Here is a 23,875-nt window from a genome sequence, read left to right on the forward strand (position 1 = left end):
ATTAAATAGTTTTTTGTACTTTTATTTTTATGTAAATCAGATGAGTCTAGTCTTACATCAACGATCCTGAATAGAAAGAAATCCTAGAATTAAACGTCAGGTACATAATAATTAAACTATTATAGGCATTAACTACATGTGGTTCATATTACATAAACAGTGTTAGGAACAGATAACAAAAAAATCATCTAGATAAAGATAAAGATAACAACACTACATTTTATCTAAGATACAGATAAAAGATAAAAATATTTTATCTAGATAATTATCTAAATATTTAAATAACAGATAATTTTAAAAATTTTAATTAGAACAACTAATTAAAAAAAAAAAATATACCGTCATGTAAGTACACAAAATAATACACACAAGAAAACCCATGGCTAACGGCCGTTCTTGCCGGGCGGGTGATGGGGTCACCGGCCACTTTTCGTGTCACGTACTATTATTATTATTATTAATTAACAACATTGAAAAAATATTTACAAGTATTGTGTATGTGTGTATACGAAATAATGTTTATTATTATTATAAGTCATGTGCAATTAAAATTGGTTTAGAGATTGTTTATACTTTTATAGTCCATATATTTATAATATAAAACATAAAACCCTAAATATATAAATAGCATCTCATGTATTGCTCGTCAGACTTATCAATTGTCATTAATTTCAGACGCATTGCAAATACGGAAAGAATAGACGGCTGGTTTGTCTTTATTTCTCAATGAATAATATTATATTCTATGGAATTTTGTTTGGGACGGTGGTGGTTATAATTTGCCATCTATTATATTATTCGTATTTTAATTATAGTTTAAAAATATTTATAAAATTTTGGGAATTTGACATATTTGTTGCGACAGTAAAATACTAATATAGGCTTATTACATAAATTAATTAGTATATTAAATTATATATTGTTAACCGAATACAGAATATTAGTTACTAAGAAGTAATCAGTACTAAATAGGAATAATTTATAGTCTTTTCAGAATAACGTCATATATTTTTAGCCCTGGATGTTATTTTACGTACAAAGTGTGTCTCAGATAATGAGAATAAAAATAAAACATTTTCGAACAGATCTAGCTAATTTTCTCCAAAAAATTTATTTTGTAAATTTATCTAGATAAGTTAAATTTTTATCTAAAATATATACTTAGATAACTTATATTTATTTATCTAGATAAGATACAAGATAAAAAAATAATTATCTGGATAATTTATCTAGATAAGTCCTAACACTGTACATTAATAATTGAATAGGAATAATTATTTTTTTTTATTTAGATCAAGTTTTTTATTACGAAGATTACGCGAACACTTTTTAATAAGCTTTATAAGCTGTATGCAATGTGAAATATTAATGTAAAACAACTACTTAGTTTATCAAACAAAGCATTCGGTTTTTTAGTTGTTTAAATTTTGTTCAAATTGAATAACTAAAAAACAGATATAGTTAAATGGTATAAGGAACGATACTTTTATCGACACTAATAAAGGTTAGCTTATAGGTACTAACCTTTTATACTTACCTGTTGTATTAAATTCAAATAAATGTTGTAAGATGTAACTAATTGAGTACTCCTACTCATTCAATATTTGATTTTACGTATTATCATAATATTATCGTTAATCTTATCAAGAAGTCCAGTATTTTCTATCAATAGAACTACTATATGTACGTTATTTATTAATTTATAGAACTAGTTGAACCCGTGCACTTCGTTGCCTGTTAAATGTACTAACACTATAAGACTCAAACTTTGTTCAATTTGTTTTTTAATATTCGGTGTATGGTGTTAAAAATGAATCTTAACTTTTCCGTTCTCCGGGATAAAAATTCTGATTCGCAGTAGTATATTTATCAGGTAAGCAATCTATGTATTTTTGACATCCAAATTTCCTACTTTTCCGGTGGATTTTCCTAAAATGTTCTTTCATAGAAACCTTCTCAGAGATATACTCTCTCGTTTAAAAAAAAATCATGAAGATCTGATAAGAAGTTCCAGATTTACCCTGTACAAATATTTTCATTTCACATTTATATAGTTAGAAGAACCTATATATATATTGACAAAAAATAATAATACAAATCAACAAACATGCACAATTAACCAATAGAAACCAATTTAATATAATACACAATTATTATTTTAATCTGCAACTAAATTTTTTATTATTTAGTTTATTTTTTTCTGGACTGATGACGTCACTGTTGTTGTTTTTTTTTATCCATATTTCCTACTTTTCCGGTTTAAGTTTCCTAAAATTGTATTACATAAGGACCTTTGATGCGGTCCTGTAGGGAGCCGCGAGGATGGGATGGTGAGATGTCTGCTGGCCAAGTAACCAAACAGTGGTAATCAAAAAAAAAACAAGAGAACGACACAAACGAATTATTTTGTTCGAGGAACCGGTGTGTTTAATGAGATGTGTGAACACGAAAAAAAAACAATAACAAAAAAACAAATAGTAAGTACACTATGTGTATCAGATTTCCACAGTCGATGGTTGATGCAACTCCTCGGGCCACAGGTTGACCGTGTCGTATCGATCGTCGGAAAACTAGTGACATTACAATCCGGTTCCCTCAACGGCCGGCCGACGGTTCACGGCGCGGGTGTCGCGCGCCGGCGTCGTCCATCGTCGATTGGCGGTTTGTTTGAGAAGCGTTGCGCGGCTTTCCGCGTAAACGGCTATTTTAATTCAAACAGCTATTACGCGGGACCGCGTCATACTCCCCCCCCCCCCCCCCAAACTGCCAACGGCGGTGGTGTTCCGGCCGTTGCCGGTGTTGTCAAAGGGTGTGTGTGGAGGGTGGTTGTGGTAGACACCTGTCCGTGGGCACGTTTTTCCAGCTGTGTTCAGCGGACGTGGCCCTGGTGGTGTCTAGTCATGTTGGGGGGACGTGGGGGGACTGAAGTACATGAGGCTGACCTCCATGTCTTCAGTGCCAGCCATGCCTGCGTCCGTCTCACCTAACAGGTCCGCCTCCTCTTCCGGGGATATTTCCATATCCGCGGTTTGAGGGGTCGCGGCTGTTGGTTCTTCCGCGGTTCCGGTTGTTCCGGAAGTGTTTGTCACTTCCGGTACCGTGACCACGGTGAGGTCCGGTGTCGCAGGTTCTAGCTGTGGCGGGACGGGGGCTGGTGTTGGTGCCGGTTTTTCCAGGCGGTTTTGCTGGGACGTCTGCTTTGACTTGTAGTCCCGCATCCGCTGTTTGTTCCGGCGCTGGCGGGCGTTGAGTGAGGCCGGTGGTGTTGTGTCGGTGGTGGTGTCCCTTATTGGTAGCGGGTTGACGGGCGTTCCTGTAGGCGGGATGGTCGACGTCCTTGGCGCTGGTACCGGTCTCTCCATCAGTGGGTGGGGAGGCAGTCTCGCCGGTGCCCGACTTGTTGTCGTTGGTGGCGCCGGTCGAGTTCGGGTCGCCGGTCGTGCTGCGGCTACCGGTCGTGCCGTGGCCGTCGGTCGAGTCACCCGCCTGGGGCTGCGCGACCTATTGAGCCGCATTGCGGTTGCGGGTTCGCCGCTCGTCGCCCTTTGGAAGACGACGGTCCGGTCTTCCCACCCACGCGTGTAGGCGGCCCACAGTACCGGGTCCCGCTGCAACTGCACCGTGGTCATCTGGCGTGAGTTTCACGTGAGTGTCCATCGAATTTTAGAAGGATGATATCATTAATTTCTTCTGCTGTTACATTTCTTGGAGAGATAATAGCTCTTTCACATAACCATTGATAAGATTTATTGGACAGATTAAAAATGTCAGGATAAACTGTAGAAATCAACTCTTCCACGTTATTGACCACCCGTCCAATCGTGTGATTGACAGAAATGTAACCATTTTCATTTTCTAAAGTTCCATTTCCAATTTTCAACAACTGTGCTGGAAAAATATCGTCCCCTCCGCATAAATAAACTCTCATGTTTGTTCGCAAATAAAGTTTTTCAACATAGTTCCATATAGGGGAAGATTTTAAGCAAGCATTAACGACATCAGCTCGAGTACCTTTAGGGATTACTGGTAAGGTTTGACGGAAATCACCAGCGAAAACAAATGTTATGCCACCCATAAACTTATTATTACACCTAAGATCTTTTAATGTTCGATCAATTGCTTCGATATGTGATCTGTGACTCATTGTACACTCATCCCACACAACGAATGCGGTTTCTTGAAGAATTTTTCCAAGAGGGCCATTTTTACGAATCGGACAAACGTATTCTGTATCAAATAATACATTTAACGGTAACTTGAAAGTCGAGTGAGCAGTTCTGCCGCTACTAAGGAGAGTTGCTGCCATACCAGATGAAGCTACTGCTAATGCAACTTTACCTGAGGATCTAATTTGAGCCAACAACAAATTAATTAGGAATGTTTTTCCTGTACCACCCGGAGCATCTAAAAAAAAAACTCTTCCTTGATGATTCATTACGCTTTCTGTAATAATATTAAAAGCATATTTTTGATCATTTACTAATTTTGGTAAATTGATTTCTACAAATTCTTGTAATCGGTTATTATCGTAAGAACGCAAAATTGAGAATTCAAAAGGATCAGATGCATTTTCATTTCGAACAGGTGAGTTCATTCCAAATTCAGTTAAATATTTTTCAGATGGACAAACAACTTTATCTTCTATTTCAATCAAACCTCTATTAAATATTTCATCAGAAAAAGTAAATTGCAAGTCATTTAATCGAGTGCGCTCTGTATGAAGAATATCTTCACAAAAATCATTTCTGAACTTTTCCCACAAAGATTGAGGTTCAGGCGGTTGGCAGAAAACTATGATTATTGCGAATAATTCTCTTAATTTTGAAGGACTTTCTGAAAGAGTTGCCTCCGCTAGAGTATTTTTCCATTGCTCGTCATTTTCTAAAAGCCCAAGAGCAAAACAGGTAGCTTTAAAAGTCGCGTGAATGACTCCATCAAAGGCCTTCAAGCTTTCAAATGAAGTAGGACCTTGTACATAATTTAGTAACAATCTTAAATGGTAGCACTCACTTTGATTTGGGTGAATCGTGTAAATTCTACCAATGGCAGTGTCCATTTTTATTCCTGGCCAACCTGGAACATCTTTTCCCCGTCTTCTCTTTAACCAGCCTCTGCTATTACCCCAGGTGTAATAAGAAGGAACTTCATGATAGAACAGTGTTTTTGCAAAATCATCATGTGAACACAGTTCAAAAAATGCAGTTAGTGTCGTTTTTCTTGGATTTTCAATAACTTGATGAAGATTATTAGCATTAAAGAAAACACGCTGTCCATTTTCTATATGAACAGCCAAGTGCTGAACTGTCAGATCTCTATCATGGATATCAAAATTGAAAATTCTCCAAAACGCTTCAGAAGTACATATATATCGACCATTCAAATAATTTGTAATCTCATCGTTTTCACGATTAACAGAAAAAGTAGCTCTATCTGATCCTTTATTAATATATTTACATATGTATTTTATCGCTTTAACCGAATGACAGTATTCTACGTTAATATGCGCATTAAAGCACCTAGATAGCACTGGACAATACGGTACAACCCAACGGTTGTCAACCACGATTTCTGTTTGACCACGAACTTTTAATATTGCAGTATAACCTCCATCATCTGGTGATCTCCGTCGGTAAGTCGGATAACCATCATCTCCAGTTTGAGTATCCTTGACCGATTTGTGAGGGTATTTCTTACTACATTTTCCATTATTCATACATGGCGATCTAATATTTAACTCGCCGCATGGGCCATGAATCATATTCTTGCATACTATTTCATAAAGTATAGGATCTCTGTCTTTGTTTGGTATCTCGGCAGAAATAATTTTATCAATTTCATCTGGCTGTATTTTCGTTTGTAACCACAAAAGAATGTGGCAGTGTGGCAAACCTCGTTTTTGCCATTCAACACTGTAAACATAACAATTTACATCTCCGAAAATATATTTATTTTTTAATACATGCATAAACTTTTTTAGTTTGAGATGAAAAACTCTAGAGATTATATCGTGTCTATCAAACGACTTTTGGTCTTGAAATAATTCATTTTTTATTTCCGGCCATTCCGGGTTGCATGTAAAAGTAATAAATAAATCTGGACGGCCAAATTAACGAACATAAGTCATGGCATCCTGATTTTTTTCATGCATGTAACGTGGGGAGCCAGTAAAAGAGGAGGGAAGAATTACTTGTTGCCCCACGTTATTAGCATTAATATTTGCATCATTGTTAACAGCATCTCGGAGGTGAACATAATCATCCGCACGTAGTTGTTTTTGATGGTTACGAATAAAGTGTAGTCTTTCAGAAATCATTTTTGCCATCATATCTACGGCGAATTGGCTGAATAATGTTTTGTAATAATGTAGATGATTTAGACTTGTTTCTCTAACCATAAACCTATAAGAATAAAATTGCATGCAGGATACAGTTTTGGTTCGATTTTGGTTATTTTCCTGTAATATATTAATGTGATAACCGTCTTCGCCTCTAGTATACATCAATGGATATTGCAGTGCATCATAAGATCTATTCAATTCGGAAACTCGACTCAAGTGTCCACTCCGACCATGCAGAACTATATCTCTGGGACCTTTATCTTCATTAACTAATAATACAGCTACTTCATCGATGGTAGGTGCATTATATTGACCTCTGTGTTCATCTTGAGGAACTCTGTCGGCATGAATAATTAACTTAAAGTTTTGCAACTCATCAAACGACCTCGACTCCAGATTAGATCTAAAGCTCTGTATGAGGTGATTATTTTCACGCAAAACTGTTTGCAATGATTCAATGAGACCTCTTTTTAAATTTGGGATCATATTTGTTCGAATATATATTTGATCTGACTCTGACATAAAATATATTTGTAAAAATTTAGCATTATTTCCAATTTCGGGTAATAAACTACCTATTAAATGATGCACTTAACCCTGAATTTTAAAAGAGGGCATGAAGTTCCCTTCACTTATTTCGTTTGCTCCAAACGATGTCATTTGAAACAGAGTGTTATACCGTCTAGAATTATTAAAGAAATGTTTTGATAGAGGGTGAGAATTATCAATTAAACTTTTAATTAGGTCTGGAAGATCCTCAAATTGGTGTAAAACAACTTTACCGTCAGCGCAGCAAAGTCCATGGGTTTCATCTTTCCATTTTTTTGCATGGCACTTAGGACATAATATAGTCATTCGTCCAATTTGAAGCGCTTTAATATTTAAATAATCAGTCTCGGATTGATAATTAAACGCTGATTTCATACTCAAAGCGTTACGTTGCTCCTGAGCACGTGTTTGAGAACGTTCTGGTGTGTTATTTTGTTGCCTTCTGTTATACATTTGAGTTGCATTGGCAGTTCTTCTGCTAATGCGTGCTCTTTGCGCTCTCGGCATGATAATGAGGTTGATACCGAGTTGCGGTCGAGATTATAACAGGTAAAAAAAAAAATCCGAGTTGCGGTCGGGATCAAAACAGGTTAAATATCAAAATATGTAAAAATCCTAGTTGCGGTAAAAAAATATGATTAATAATTATTATGTTTTAAATATTGTCATAGTTACATATTATTATGCTAAATACAAAAATAAAACGGTCAAAATACGTCCCGCACAATATAGGTACATTACTAACCACTGTGTGACGGGGAGTTATAAGACCAGTCCCTCGGGGGTTTTTACACCTTTAGCCATATGTCTCGAGGGCGGCTCCTTCACGCCTTTGGGTGACGCGGAAACATCTCTCCGACGGGTTACGTCAGGGCGCCCTGGCGCCAGGCTGACGGTCCCCCGCCGTCTACTCTCGTACGAGATAGATCGGTGGGTTTCGTATAACCGCGTCGGCGAGCGCTGGATTCGACCCAGGCAAATAACTCCCCTTCTACTAAGGCGCTACTCCCGACAGCCCTCGCGAGGCCATCCACATATGTCGCGGACGCGCGGCCGGCGGGCGCGAGCACTCGAGGTACACGCGCACGTCGGCCGGACGCACGCCACACAGCTCGACGGGCACTGTTACCGTTCGGGCGTTAGCTGAGTCGGGTTTTCAGTGGGGCTATCCTCGTCGCCCGCGAGATGAGATTGAAGGATCCGTTATCCAGAGTACTCACAACGACTCTTTTCCCACTAGCATCGGCGTCGGGGCAGTTGTCTACGCTGTCGCGACGCGACCTTTTATGAGTGGTACGGTTTTCTTTTGCCGGGTGCCGTGTCCGTACCGAATGCTCGGGTTTTGAGTGCTTGATGGAGGGTGTCCCCCAGCCGGACTTCCACCTTGCACGTGTTCGCACACGAGTTGGTCGGGCCCGTGTGCTCTCAGTCGGGTTCGTGCTAGAAGCGCCAGCGCGCCGATGGAGGTCCGCGTCTGCTTCCCTCGTCATGCTCTGGCGCCTCTCGCCCAAGCTCACTGGTTTGCCGCAGGTGGTGTAATTCTCCCACTTGGGTAGATGGTTCCCGTGCGGAAAAGGAAGGTGCCCTCCATCACCTCGGTCATCATTATACGAGGACCCACGTCGGGGTCTTTTGACGTGCCTATCAGGTCTCCCTTTCCTCAGTGCGTTGATACGCCTGGAACACGGTTATTGGTTTTTCCCGTGAGTCCGCGCTCAGCGTTTCGGTCCGCTCCGATCGCTTGCACCTTGAGCGCGGATCTTTTTCGTAGCTGACATTCGGGCAGTCGTATGTGTAAGCAGATGCTCTGCGATCCTTGAGGACCTGCATTTGGCAAGCTGCCCATCTCTGGGGTATACTGTCGGAATGGCTGGTCTTGCTGAAAGCTGCCTAGCCAGTCCTCTTTTCCTTCATTGATGACCCTTCCCCGTCGCCACCGGTAAGTCTCTGAGACCACCTCCAGGTGCTTCCTATTACCCCGGGAAGCTCGGTTTGGAGATACGCCCTCCACTGGCGTTGAGATCGGGACGGGGCCCTCAGGTGGCCCGGGGGTGCGAAGACGCCTTCCGGCCATTCGTCATCCACCCAGTCCTGTACCCGGGCAGGACATCGTCAGCCGCGGCCTCAATTCCGCGGCTCTTTTTGCTCCTCACGATTCCGCACAATCATGAGTGAGCTTTTCGTGAGGGCGCTCGAGGGTGTAGCCTTGTTCGAGCGCCCCCCCCGCCTTCCTACCCATTTCAAACCTTTTATGGCTTAGCGAATTCTAAACCACCAGGTTGCCACCTTGGAAGGTACAGGTGGCCCAGGGAACTCGGAGGTCCTTGGTCATTTCGCTAGCACCAAACATGACCTGCCCCGGGCCCTTGTGATTACAGTTCAGTTAACTCGAAGCTCTAGGGCTAGCTTCGTTAAGACCGTACCCCGCCTGCCCCTTTCCCGGACCAGATTAGTCAGCCAGTTTCTCAACGTGACTCGTCTTGGCGCGGTCGGTAGCAGGTGTGTACTTGTACAGGTCGTTCCATCCGCCTGACTCGTCGTGACCTGGTTGGGCCGTCCTTGCCAGGCGGGAGATCGCCAGTAAGTCTTCACGGGGTTACCTCGATGCCCTTTCAGCAACCTAGGTCAGACCACTCCGGGGGCCCGCCAGCCCCTCCCCGAACCGGCGGGCGCTTCACCATTGCAGGCGCGGGAACACCGGCCCGGTGTAGCCAGCAGCCCCCAGATCCGTCCTCGCTCTGCCGCCTTCAGAGTTCTGGTGGCCTCGTGTTGTCTGTAGCGGTCGGTTTCCGCCCAGCAGCGGGGGATCCGAGCCCCCCGTCGCCGTCGTCACCGCAGTTTCTTTAGCAGTTCTTACGGCAGCGATGGACCTTAGCCCCAATATAGGTACAATTGTTTTTAATTTTTTATGAACTTTTATGAACTTTTTTACTGCCAAAAGTGGTACTATAACCTTCAGCAGTGTCGGGTTTCAGCCAAAAAAAAACTTCAGCCAAATCGGTCCAGTAGTTTTCTCGGTTAGCGCGGTCGAAGAAAAACCCTTACAATTGTATATATAGTATAGATAGATAGATAGATAGATAGATAGATATAGATATAGATAGATATGTTAAAATTTGTCACTCCAGTTAGCACTACACTAAAGACCCCGAAATGATATAATTTGGTTCATGCTTTATCTATACGCTAATGTATAGATTTAATATTAGATTTAGAGCAACAAATAGTTAAATATTATAGGTCTGCTGCCTGGCGTGATACATTATCTTCAGTCTTGGAAAGAATTCTTTTATTTTGTATTCGGAACACATATTCGAATAAATGAGAATTAAGGTAGGTATTCAGAATTCGTATTCGAATAGTTCTTAAAAAATATATTCAGAATACATATTCGAATATTATTAGAATACTTTTTTTCACAACAAATGTTTGTCAGTTTCTGAATGGTTTGTAATGAACATTAATTAATTAATAATTAAAAATATTATATCGTAATCATAAGTTATTTCTAAATGTTGACCTCATAATATGATACGGCCCATATAAGACACAACACATTGGTGTTTATAAAAATAATCATATCATGGGACAATATTATATTTCATTCAAAGAATAAAATGTTCATGATTTATAATATGTCTTATCACAAATTTAAAACTATTTTTTCGGATCGGAAAAAAGCATTTTTTCTAATGAATAAAAATACAAATAAAAGTATTCAAATACTTTTATTCGAATACTTTACAAGACTAATTATTCCCAGTGTTGAGCTTAGATAAAAAAAATTATCTATATATAGATAAGATATATGGATTTTAATGATTTAGATAGATACTGTAAAAATTGAATTTATATAGATAAATAAAGATAAAATAATTGTTATCTAGATAAATATATGAGACATTACTTCAATATTTAAATTCATAATATTATACAATATTTAGGTGCCTATTAAGAAATCCAGGACGCCACAGCTCGGCTGTTAAATATCGTGTCCTCATTACCCTTGTAAACTTGGCAGCGGAACATTAGCAGACATCGATCCAATCAATCCAACAAATTTATTGGGGGATTGTTGGATAACATACAAAATTTGTTGGACATTATTTTCGCCGGGGGGGGGGGGGGGGGGGGGCAATTTCCAATTTTGCGCTGCCAAGTTCACGTCAGCAGCACAACTGTTTGTTGGGACATGTTTTTTGTGCTATACTTGTTCATCTCCAATTTCCAATTTTGGCTTGCCAAGTTCACATGTTTTTTGTGCTACACAAGTTTGTCTCCATTTGTTGGACACTGTTGGACAACATACGGAATTTGTTGTACGTTATTTTCCCCGGGAGGCCAATTTCCAATTTTGCGCTGCCAAGTTCACGCCAGCAGTGCAAATGTTTGTTGGAACATGTTTTTTGTGCTAATTAAATTTTATAAAATAAAAAAAATTTTTTAAAGAACTGAGTATACAATAAAAAGTTAAATAGAAGTAAAATATTTAAATAACTCGGTGAATATATATCAAAAAATTTAATTTAAGAAAAAAATTTAAATAATTTTTTACTTATAAAATAAAAAAATGAAATAAAAAAATTTTTAAATAACTCTTTGAGTATAAAAACAAAAATTAAATTAAATTAAAATATTTAAATAACTCTGAGTATATTATAAAAAAATATTATTATTATTATTTTTTTTTAAATACAAAACAAAAAAATTAAATAAAAAAATACTTTAAACTAGAAATATCTCAATTATTCAGCTTCCCAGTAGGTCCATTTGGTGAACTTGTGCTACTGCATGCATAAGGAAAAACATACAAGTTATTATGGATAATCATTGCAATGTACATTTCTCCAAATCAAAAAATGGATGACATCATTCATATTATGAAAAGATCTTTTTATTTTAATTAACATTGTTTTATATATTACTAGACATCCGAGCGTCGCTGGGGGAGACTCCCAAACCCCCCGGGGTTGGCGAAGAGTTTTAACCGATGTCGGAAGCTGCAGTGGTCTTTTGATCTGGTCGACGGTCAAGAGCCGGTTGGTGTGTGATAAGGAGGTCTGGTAATAAGGTTAGGACCACCGTGGTTCGACGTGGTAGCCCGGGTTATGCCGCTGGAAATTCGAAATTCCGTAAAAAAATCATATAGCCACCGCGATTTTTTTGGTGTCTAGCAGGTCAGTCACCTCAGTTATCCGGGTAGGCAAATTACGTGAAAAAAAAATGTAAAACATTTCAGGCGTCCATGCAAATCATATAGCCACCGTCTTTTTTTGAGTGTCTAGCAGGTCAATCACCTCGAATGACGTTCGTCGTAGTAATAAGGGTAGGCTATCCGACTTCGTTGGATAGCGGACAATGTGCGACGGCTGGGTCACGTCATCAGGTATGCAATCCGACTGCGTCGAATCGCGGACAGCGTTCATTACTGTCACCGAGAACACAAAAATTAATTACGTGAAAAAAAATTCAAAATATTTCGGGCGTCCATGCAAATCATATAGCCGCTGTCTTTTTAGGGTGTCTAGCAGGTCAGTCCGGCTGCGTCGAATCGCGGACAGCGTTCTTTACTGTCGCCGAAAACGCAAAATTAAGTAAAAAATTACGTGAAAAAAATTGTAAAACATTTCGGGCGTCCATGCAAATCATATAGCCGTCGTCTCTTTTTGAGTGTCTAGCAGGTCAGTCACCTCAGTGGTGTGGGTAGGCAATCCGACTTTGTCGGATAGCGGACAATGTGCGACGTTTGGGTCACGTCGTCAGGTATGCAATCCGACTGCGTCGAATCGCGGACACCGTTCATTACTGTCACCGAAAACACAAAATTAAGTAATAAATTCAAAATATTTCGGACGCATATATTCAAGCCTGTATAAGATAGTAATAGCGACACGACGGCGGAGCTCTCCGCGATGTCAATCGGCCCACGGACTCGTCGCGAACGAAGTGCGGCCGCGAGCGGCCTATACATCTAGGAGGGAACGCGAAAAAGGTTTCAACGGAACTGTACGGAGTCCGAATAGGCGGTAAAACTCGAATTTTGAAAAAAAATCGTAAAATTTTCGTTAATTATGAATAATATAAGCGGAAGTGATAGCAAAAGGTAAATAACGAAAAAAAAAATATGGATTATCACGGCCGCCGCAAATTAACGACAATCCCGGCGACCGGCATCGAAACGACGACCCGCAAGTCATCCGCACATACGCCTAAAACTACCTACCTACCTATCGAGTTGAAAACTGATGGCAAATCTATAACTCTTAAACCGTAATGCGCAAAAAAATCTATCCCTCCGACGCATATAATCAAGCCTGTATATAGTAATAACGACGTGACGCCGCTAAATTAATTATTGTTGTTCATCAATTACTTATTTAAAAACAATATTTACTACACGTACCTACATAAGTAATATCAAATGGTATAGGCATATCATAATACAATATTTAACTGCCAGAATTTAATTAAACACATAATAAGTTATATTTTGTCTATTAATATACATAATTTGACTCACCTAAAAACTGTAATATTTTATTATATATTTAATATTTAACCACATAAACGTTTGACATGGGCTCAAAACCTACCTATATATTAGTTTTTTTTTTTATTTAAATAAGGATTCAACTCCTGAGGTTATTAGGCTGGCCTACCTATATAGTATCCTCACAATATCATTACCTCAACCAAACTCACTTGAACTGTAATATATTTAGCACAACATAGTATACATGTACGTCAGTTTTGTTATTATTGTCTATTCTATAGTTGATTTCATATAGTACTCATAATTAAACCTACCTATATAAGTTGTTTCAAATAGTATATAGTCATATAATCATACAATTTAATTTCCAGACTTTAATTAAATACATACATTTTTATTTTCTTTATTAATATTGTATTATTTAAAATCTGTATCATCATTTGTATGCTACAACAAATTTGACTCACCTAAAATCTGTAATGAATGAAGTGGGTACTACATAGTATACATTTAGTTTAGTTATTATTAGATAATAAAAGCATTAGCTGTGTATATTTTTTATTTAATAATTTGATTTTATGCTAATGATTGAACCTATCAAACGATGCTTAATAAATGTAGCTAATTATTTATCAAATAGTTTAATTGATCACTTAATACTCATAACTAAACCTACCTACATAAGTAATATCAAATAGTATAGCCATATCTTTATACAATTTAACTGCCACAATTTAATTAAATACATGTAGATCTATTAGTTTATAATAAGCAAATTATATTACCTCAAACAATCAACTGCCCTAAAAACTGTAATATATTTAGTACTACCTACATAGTATACATGTAGGGAAATTATATTACTATTGTCTAGTATAAAAGCGCTCACGGCAATCGATTTCTCCGCGGGGGCACTCTCCGCGAACGAGGTACGGCCGCGCGCGGCATATAAATTTAGCAGGGAACGCGAATAAGGGGCGAACTGTGCCGGGGGACGTGTCGAAGAGGGCTAAAACTCGAATTTTTGAAAAAAAAGGCAAAAAACGGTGGCGGACGTAAAGCACGTCGTCTCGGCCACGGAGGCCCCGTCGCAAAAAAAGTACGGCCGCGCGCCGCCTCAAAATCTGACGGGAAACGCGAATAAGTCATCAACAGGGACGTCCGACGTCTTCAGTAGGGGTAAAACTCGAATTTTGAAGAAAAAAAAACGTAAAATGTTCGTTAAATACGAATATCATCATGATAAGGCGGGAGTGATAGCGAAAGGTAAATAACGAAAAAAAAAAACGCGAAAAAAAAATTCCGAATTAACACGGCCGAAGCAAATTAACGACAGTCCCGGTTGCCGGCATCGAAACCACGACCCCGGGTCAACCGCACCAACGCCTTACCTACCTACCTACCTACCTACTGAGTTGAAAACTGGTGTCGAATCTATGACTCTTAAGCCGTTTCGCCTTCCCGGTGAATTACGAACGCGGTTTCGACGTCCGCAGAGGGCTTTTGAGCCGGCGATCCCACCGCTTTGGGCAGCGGACGACCGGCTCCGCCACCCTAGGACGTCGAAAACGCGATATTCGCGAAAAAAAATCGAACGCTCCGACGCACGTATTTATGCCTGTTTATAGTAATACCCACTCGACGGCGGCGATATGGGCACTCGAAAATTGTCGAAAAATCGTCAAAAACGTGACGTCGCCGAGACCACGGCGACGGATTTCTCCACGGAGGCACTCTCCGCGAACGGGGCGCGGCCGCGCGCGGCCAATAGATTTAGCGGGGAACGCGAATAAAGGGCAAACGGGGAGGGCGGACGCCTCGAAGAGGGCTAAAACTCAAGTTTTTGAAAAAAAAGGCAAACAACGCGCGCAACGGCGTAACCCGGGAGGGTAAAACTCGAAAATATGAAGAAATTTTGAAAATTTTGAATATAATATAATATAATATGTCAATATTATTTGAAAATATAGCTACATAAAAATAATAATAGTTTTATTATAATGTAAAGTTGATAAATATTTCACTTTTATTTAATTTTTTATTATGTACCTACTCAAGAAGTTATTTAAATAATTTCTTAATAGAATAAATGAATAAAAAATACACAATAATTGCCAAAGCATATAAAACTATTAAGCACGAAAGTACAACACAGCAAACCTTAGTAAGCAATGTGCGAAAATTCGATTTGATGTATTCTTGTCCGAATAACTTATGGCCACCAACAATAAATAAATTCTAATTAGTAATTTCTACTAATTATTTCTCTTATAACCCATAGAAACCATTTATAAACAACAATTTCCATTGTAAATCTCAAAATCCCTGTCTGAGCACCTCCCCGGGTTGGGATTAATGGGTCCAATTGTGAGTCTAAACCATTCAAGGACCCACTTAAGCACACACAACAAATTGCATTCAAATCGGTCCAGCCGTTTAGGAGGAGTTCAGTGACATACACCCTTACAGTAGAATTATATATATAAAGATAAATAAAAATGTCGTGCCACAGTGTTTGTTATTGAATCCCTCCGAAACAGCTTGACCGAAACCAAATAATGTTCTAATTATTAATAGGTAGTTGTATAAATATCTAATGAAATGGATCAAGTACGATAGAGAAATTCGGAATAAACCAGACTTAATGGAATACTTTCGTTTATTATATATATTATTTATTATTTATTATTTAAATTAATATCAGATAATCGTAAGGCAAATACAGAAAAAATACAATATTTTTAAATGGTTCTTTTAAAATTGATATCGATAAATAATTGTTCACATACTCAAAAAACGTTAAAAGTAATACAATAATCCTCATAGGTTGTTATTACATCAATTTAAAAAAATTACATAATCCATAATATTTTTTATGAGCATCTGACGTTCAAATTTTGACATAATCACGATAATTAGCCAATTAATTAGTCGTTAGAACTTTTAACCAACTAGTCAATTAGTTAATTAGTACCTATAAAATATTGTTCATGGAAACTTGAAACTTATTAAATATATTATTATATTTTATACACACAATGACATTGTCGAATATAACATTTTCGCAATAGATAAATTCAACCTATTTGTATTACTATCAGTAAACTTTATAGCAATTCAAACATAAAATACACTTATTAATATAGACTGACGGACAGCTTTCGCAAAGCAATATTTTTATTATACAAGTGATACAAATAGGTATACGTATAGTAAACACTTTCCAAAACATTCGAAATGTTATTGAGTCGGTGTTCAATAAAAACAAATATTAATTTAACATACACAATTATAATAATAAATGTACTTATCAAGTATTTACTACAATTTTTATGTTATTAATAAGTACTTTACTTAGAATACTCCTTACATTTTATAATAATATATATCTTGAAACATTCACTATTAATAATAATATTTGTTATTCACTTCAACGATTTTTCCAAGTATTTATTTTAAAATATAATGCGAATCCATTTTTAAATAAATTTAAAACATTAGTTAGTTTCAATTCAGTAAAAATCCACAAAGGCCACACACCATAAATCTTAAAACACTAGTTATGACCATTAGTTTTTTTGTACTAAAGTTGTAAAAAATATTATTATGAGTGTGAGATTAGTATTAAATAATTTTAACAAAGGTTTTTTGATTTTCGGTGGTGGTAGTATAAATTACAACCACAGTAATTATAAGACGTCGGTGGTGTTTTATGTTTTGCGATGTATATTAATTTATGTTGGTTTATTTAACTTTTACAAGGCCAATCTATGGGTAATAACTATATTTAAATTTATTTGAATAGTTTCGTATGGTAATACATACATGATAGGCACATTTAAAAACATCCATAATTTTAATTTTAATTTGGTCAACAGATATGCATTTCATACAATGTTCAGTCAAATGACACAATAGTAATATATTTATCACAAATTCATAACATATAAACTCTTATGATAACATTATTATACTCTTTATAAATTCTTAAAGTATAATTTCCAACAAACTTGTTCAATATAGCACATTATCTTCTTGATAAACAAATAAATAAATGAATAGTTCAGTGATGTAATACAAATACATACCTGTTATATAATATGATGTAATAATCGTGTAATTTGTTTTTAATTTTTTATTTTACAGGTCATACAAGTTGATCCGGAATTTTATGAACTAACGTCCTTAATATATCTCTGCTGTTATGAATTATCTTTTATTGGAAAATTCATATTTTTTATTTGGCGCATATATTTCGATAATCCACTATCCATGGTATTGACTGAACTTGAATCAATTCACGAAAAATTGATACGTCTGAATGTAAAACTGCTGATGAATATAACATATATGAATTGGATTCCTATAGTTATAATGATTGTAAATGTGATGGTAGGGATTATAGCTACAACTCTATGGATAATATCGCATAAACATTTAATTGAAATAAAAGACATGGTAATATTATTCATATATAAACATATTTTATAATTTCAGAAAAAATCAGTTTTTTAATGAATACTTTTATTTTATATTTTAAATACATATTCGAATAAATAAGTATCGAGATATGCCGACTACGTATTCGAATACATTTAAAACAAATATATTGTGAATATATTTAAAAAAATGAAGATACTTGTTTTAACTATTTTTTAAACCTAATTATAGTGCCAAATATTTAATAGAAAATATGAACATTTTTAAAGTTTCATTATAAGTATTTTTTATGAATAAGAAAATAGAAAAAAAATATTTAGAAACCGCATTCGAATAAAAAAAAAAGTGTTTTTTCTACAACACAGACAATTTCCTTGTATAGTAATAGATCAATTTATTCCATTGAGGAAACTTTATACTTTTTATTTTGTAATACATTTGTATAATGGTCAATGGACGAGCGGCTTTCTATTTATCACTTATTTTTAGGTCATGATAATGGTTTTAAATACTTGCCAATGCTTTGTTCTTTTTGAATATATACTACTAATATCATACATAAAGTGGATGGTCTACATGATAAACGAACAAATTCCGGAAAGAAGATCTTGTTTAAGTACCTACAGAGACATGTATTTGGAAGTTATAGAATGCTTACATCAAGTCAATAGATCAATATATGGTGTGCCGGCCATTGTTGTTTTTATTGCAGCAAATGTTGCTGAAAATATTCTTTGCGTATACAATAATATATTATTCCCTAGAGACTATGAAAATGATACTTTTTCGGTAGTTACTTTCATATGGATGTTGACGAGAACAGTCAATGTTCTAATTTTATTCATGATTGGTGACGTTACAGAAAAAGAGGTATTTATATTATAATATTATATATTATTTGAATTTAATGTAGATTTAATTAGCTTTTTATAATTATTTTCTATCAACTATTAATACTTAATAACTTTTGTGAAAAAAAAAGATTAAATATTAAATTGCTCCATAGATACCAATAATAAAACTTTCGTAATAACATAGATATAGATATTGTATTATATTTTATAATGTATATTTTGTATTAAAATTATCAGTAAAAATAAATGATTATTTTTAATATGTATGAATTTAAAAATCAATGTTGTGTTTAGTAAATTATTCTGATTTTTGAGTTATTTCAAATTTAACTTTTATGTTATCAGGTAAATCGGATGAGTTTTGTCTTTCATCAACGTTCCTTAATAGAAAGAAACCCTAGAATTAAACGTCAGGTATATTATATTATTTATAACTATTATAAATATTAACTACATGTTATTCATATTACATAAATGTTTGAATAGGAATAATTATTTTTATTTTTATTTAGATCAAGTTTTTTTTACTACGCAGATTACACGAACACTACTATTTTGAGCTGTATGGAATGTTTCATATTAATATAAGACAACTATTTAGTTTATTAAACAAAGCAATTGGTTATTTAGTAATACAAATTTTGTTCAAATTGAATAAATAATAAATATATATATATATATATATATATAGTCAAACGGTATAAGTGCCGATTTATTTATCATAAGGCACTATCATTATAATATAAAGGTCACCTTAAATCTTAGCGATATTGCAAGTGTTAATTTGTGAAATATATAATTAATAAATTTCCATTTCCTTCATATTTTGTTGTTTTTTTTTTGAAAATTTTTAATTGCATAGGTATTTAATGATATTTAAGGTTTATTATAGTGCATATAAATTATGAAATTTTAAGTACTATAAACGCCCATCCCTCCAGGAGTACTTATTAGTTACGGTTTTTGTGTCAATAATGTCTATAGTAGTGATTCGAGTAGCGATTATAAACATTATTCTTTATCATTACTATAAATAACACCACCTTAAAAAACGCAAAAGAAAATGTTGCTACTAAGGAGTTACAGGAAAGTGACTCCCGATTTATTGCATTCTACAGAATGAGAAGAGAAACTTACCTAATGTAAGGCATTATCATTATAAAGGTCACCTTAAATCTTTGTGATATTGTTGGTGTAATTTGTGAAATTATTAATTAATACAATTTCCGTTTTCTTTCATATTTTGGTGTTTTTCTTTTATATTTTAATATTTTTTTAAATTAGTATGTGGATTACATAAAGGGTGACCGTGCTCTCTCTAATTTCCTATATTATAAATTATCATAAACAATTTTATTGAACTTTCATCTTAATGTACCTATTTTTTTACATTATTATTATTTATTATATATATTATGATTATTGTTTTTACCAACACATCCCAATTAATAATTTAACAAATATTCATTTGTTTATATCAAATAGCATATTAAGGTCATAATTTAAAAAAAATAAAAACATTTCTATTATTTTTCTAGATTAAATATATCTATTTAAAAAATTATTTTATCAAGGAAAATAACAGAAATGTTTGTATTTTATTTTTTTTTATATTTATTAAATCCTTGGTGTCTACGGCCATTGACTGCATCTACTATACATGCCTATAATGATTATAATTTTTTCTTAAATTACATTAATATTATATACAAGTTTTTATTCACAAAAGATTAATAAACTTGACCACCACTGGCACATATGGGGAGGTCTTCCCTCTTCATCTGGTACTGGTGGGTTTATGATGTTATCTGATTCGTATTCTGTGGATTGCGGTTTCTACTTTCCTTGTAAAGTCGGGTGGTGAGGGCCAAACGAGGATGGTGTTTTTAATTCCGTTTGGTTTTTAAGAACCTTGTGTCCAAGCCCGTAGCTATATGTTGTTCGAAATTAATTTGGTTATAGATTTAGCTTCGTATAAGGTAAAACAATACAGTTTTATGGCATCCGAATAGGTTATTGCATTGTGTGCTTTTTCATTAGGTAATTTATTTTGTAATGTATGAAATGTAGAAATAATAATAATCTACTGTTTTTTTGTTAATTGTATCTATTTTTACGTTTGTCACGGTTTGTTCTGGTTCAGTGGTTGCAGGGTGGACCAACAAATTATATAGATTATGATATTATTTCCACTATAGTAATTGACTTTACTAATAGTAATATAGGTAGGTTGAATAAATCTATTACGAAAACATAGCAATTTGACAGCAGTGTCGGCCTGGCATACCAAAGGCCCATGGATCAGTTTTTTTAAGGGGCCCCCAAAAAATGTACACTGTATTTTGTTGAAACAACATATTAAGATACTTCTTTAAATATAGGTACTTTACATTTTTACCAATATGGATCATAATATATAATATATATCATAATCATGATTCATGAATTAACTTAAATATAAAAGCAATTTTACAACTAATTATTTTTGAAATAGGTAGTAAGAATATTTTGAATAATAAAACACAATTTTTAAATAAGTAATTTTTTTAATTCATTAGATGAATATGCTATCGTCTTTATCAATTTTTGATAGTTAATTTCTATCAGTTCTTTTCTGTATACCTACTAAAGACTGCAATTACCTACCGAATACATTAACTTTGATTTTAAATTTTTTATATTTAAATTTGTTATAATTTTGTAAGATTGCAATAAACATATTTTAATTGTTTCAAATTCTTATATTATAATTTTTTTTAACTGTGCAAATATTAATTGCACTAAATCATCCTTTAGGTATATTCATGTCTTAAAGACTGTGAATTTGCAAAATTCTATTGTTATTATTAAAATGACAGTGTATATTTTAGCCTAAAAAAACAAGAAATTCTTATTCACTGCATACACAATATCCAAAATAAAACCCAAAAAGTTTTAATCAACATATTTAAAACTTACTTTTCGTACTATTTTCAGCAATCTTAACACGCTGCACTTGTTCCAGTGTAGGAAAACTTAATTTTTTTTGATGTGGGGATAATAATAATGCTTTTTTATTTCTTTCTGCCTTTTTTGCGGCCCCAGATTTATATATACGTTTCATGTTCATATATTAATTGCACAAATTCACGGTAAATAAATTAACAATAGACAACAGTATAACATCAAATATATCGCATAACAAATACCAATTAACAATAATCGACAGCACGCGAGTACACGACTACAGCAGTGAGCAGTCTGATTAATAAAATAACAAATCAATAATCATAGCTGTGTACGTATTATCACTATTATCCTAGTTATAATATTAGTCGACAATATTCTTTTTTTTTTTTTTTTGAGTAACCCGTGGCAACATAGGCCATTGGGTGTGGGGAGGGTACTGTAGGTTTTATATTGGGTAGGTTGGTACACGTGTGTGTTGTGTTTGGCAGAATTTCTAATGGGGCACCCGTAGGTTTCTGCCGTGCCCCGAGGTGGGGGGATGGCGGCACTTGTTCTCCGGACACCGTGACTTGCACGGAGAAAAATGCCGCCCAGTGGTCGAGGATCGAACTCGGACCGGCTGTGCCGAATCCGTCGCGTTATACCGCTCGGCCACCTCGTCCCCCGACAATATTCTTATAAATAACTATAGTCGATACTCGATGGGATGCGATAAAAACATTATATAATATTTATATATAATAGCATTATAATACAATATTAACGCAAAGCCGACACGATGGAAATCATTCATTTAAAAATAAACTATGAAACTATTGAACAATTTTAAGCTACAAAACAATAAATAATAATATTAATTACACAGAAATGAAATTACGAAAACTAAAATTATATTTCTATTATTCTATTATAAAATTTCAATTTAGGAGACATATCCGTAAGCTATATAAGAATAATATTATTTAAGTCACTTTCAAAAGTAAATGTCATACCTTCATCATTATTATATATTTAAATATTATACATTTATACAGATATTATAGACGTATAGTATTGTAAATTAATACATAAATACATAATACATTTTTTTCTATGCAACATTTGCATGATTGCTGAATCCAACAGCGGGGCACTGGCCACTAGGGCCCCTGCAGGGTCGGGCAAGCGGGGTCCTCGTGGTCTCGTCCAAGTCCATTGTTTTTAAAAATAAAGATAAAACCTAACTTAACTTGCAGTAGTGCAATTAATCCAAAAAAAACCTCCTCTAAACTTATTACTAGACAATTTCATTGTACTATTATTCATCATATTATAGGCCATAGGGAAATGCTGGACAAAATTGACGACACTAAAAAAAAAAAAAGGAGGGGCCCCGGCCGCGGCCCAGCGGCCATGGCCAGGCCGACACTGTTTGACAGTGTCATTGTGTGTATAAAATATACTAAAAGGTACCTTTATTTTAAATGTTTTAAGTTCCAAGAGGCAAGAATAATATTATTAAACTAACTAATTTGAGGGAACTCAGAGTAAGTTGACGTGTTGCATAAGACATATGATGTATTGTTTACATTTGTATTTTTATAAGATACTAGCTGAATTACCGAATAAGAAGTAACCAAAACTGTATATTTTGCTAGAACCTTGGTATAGACTTCAGTGTCTGGTTGCGCAGGGTAGACGCGTGAAATACGCACACGACACTTTTGGGGATTTCCACTTTACCGCCCGACACTTATTGGAATTTTCAATTTACCGCCCGACACTATGGAGATTTTCACTTAACTGCCCGTTGGACGGAAAAAGGTCGCTGTCCTGTCCGGGGACCGAAAGGGATGATGAAAAAACTTCCAACACCACTGACATACGTGGGGTAAGTTAAAAAAAACTGATTGGAGGTGGGAGATGGGAGATGGGTATGGATTAATTTAGTCTACATAAATCTAGCAACCCCATAAATTTGACCCAAATTGCGCCTATGCTAAAAAGTGTTGCCCGAAACAAATAAATTTATGGACACGAGACACTTTGGAAGATAATTAATATTGATAAATAATTGTTTGCTCAATCAAATAGCATGAAAATGTAATACAATGTTAGGTTGTTATAACAGTAATTATAAAAATACATCATAAATCCACAATATTGTTTTATGAGCCCTTGAAGTTGGAATTATCATAAACTCGCAAAAATGTGCTAATTAATTAGTAGTTAGAAATTCTAACCAACTATGGTAGTTAGTTCAAAAATATTGAT

General features: G+C 35.2%; 2 protein-coding genes across 2 annotated transcripts; one reads left to right on the top strand and one right to left on the bottom strand.

Moving 5' to 3' along the window:
* Positions 1-3,625: 3,625 nt before the first annotated feature.
* LOC132939489 (uncharacterized) lies at positions 3,626-6,823 on the bottom strand. The gene is made up of 4 exons (XM_061006682.1): positions 6,195-6,823; positions 4,505-5,909; positions 4,439-4,443; positions 3,626-4,346 (listed from the first exon to the last, which is right to left on the bottom strand). Exons 1-4 carry the CDS (start codon positions 6,821-6,823, stop codon positions 3,626-3,628), a joined length of 2,760 nt encoding a protein of 919 aa, XP_060862665.1.
* Positions 6,824-15,468: 8,645 nt separating this feature from the next.
* Positions 15,469-19,335, top strand: LOC132939498 (uncharacterized). The gene is made up of 5 exons (XM_061006693.1): positions 15,469-15,543; positions 17,526-17,837; positions 18,309-18,689; positions 19,019-19,087; positions 19,186-19,335. The coding sequence occupies exons 1-5, from the start codon at positions 15,469-15,471 to the stop codon at positions 19,333-19,335; spliced, it is 987 nt and encodes a 328-aa protein (XP_060862676.1).
* Positions 19,336-23,875: the final 4,540 nt, after the last annotated feature.

This window comes from Metopolophium dirhodum, chromosome 1 (assembly GCF_019925205.1).
Source record: "Metopolophium dirhodum isolate CAU chromosome 1, ASM1992520v1, whole genome shotgun sequence".
Classification (NCBI taxonomy): Eukaryota; Metazoa; Arthropoda; class Insecta; order Hemiptera; family Aphididae; genus Metopolophium; species Metopolophium dirhodum.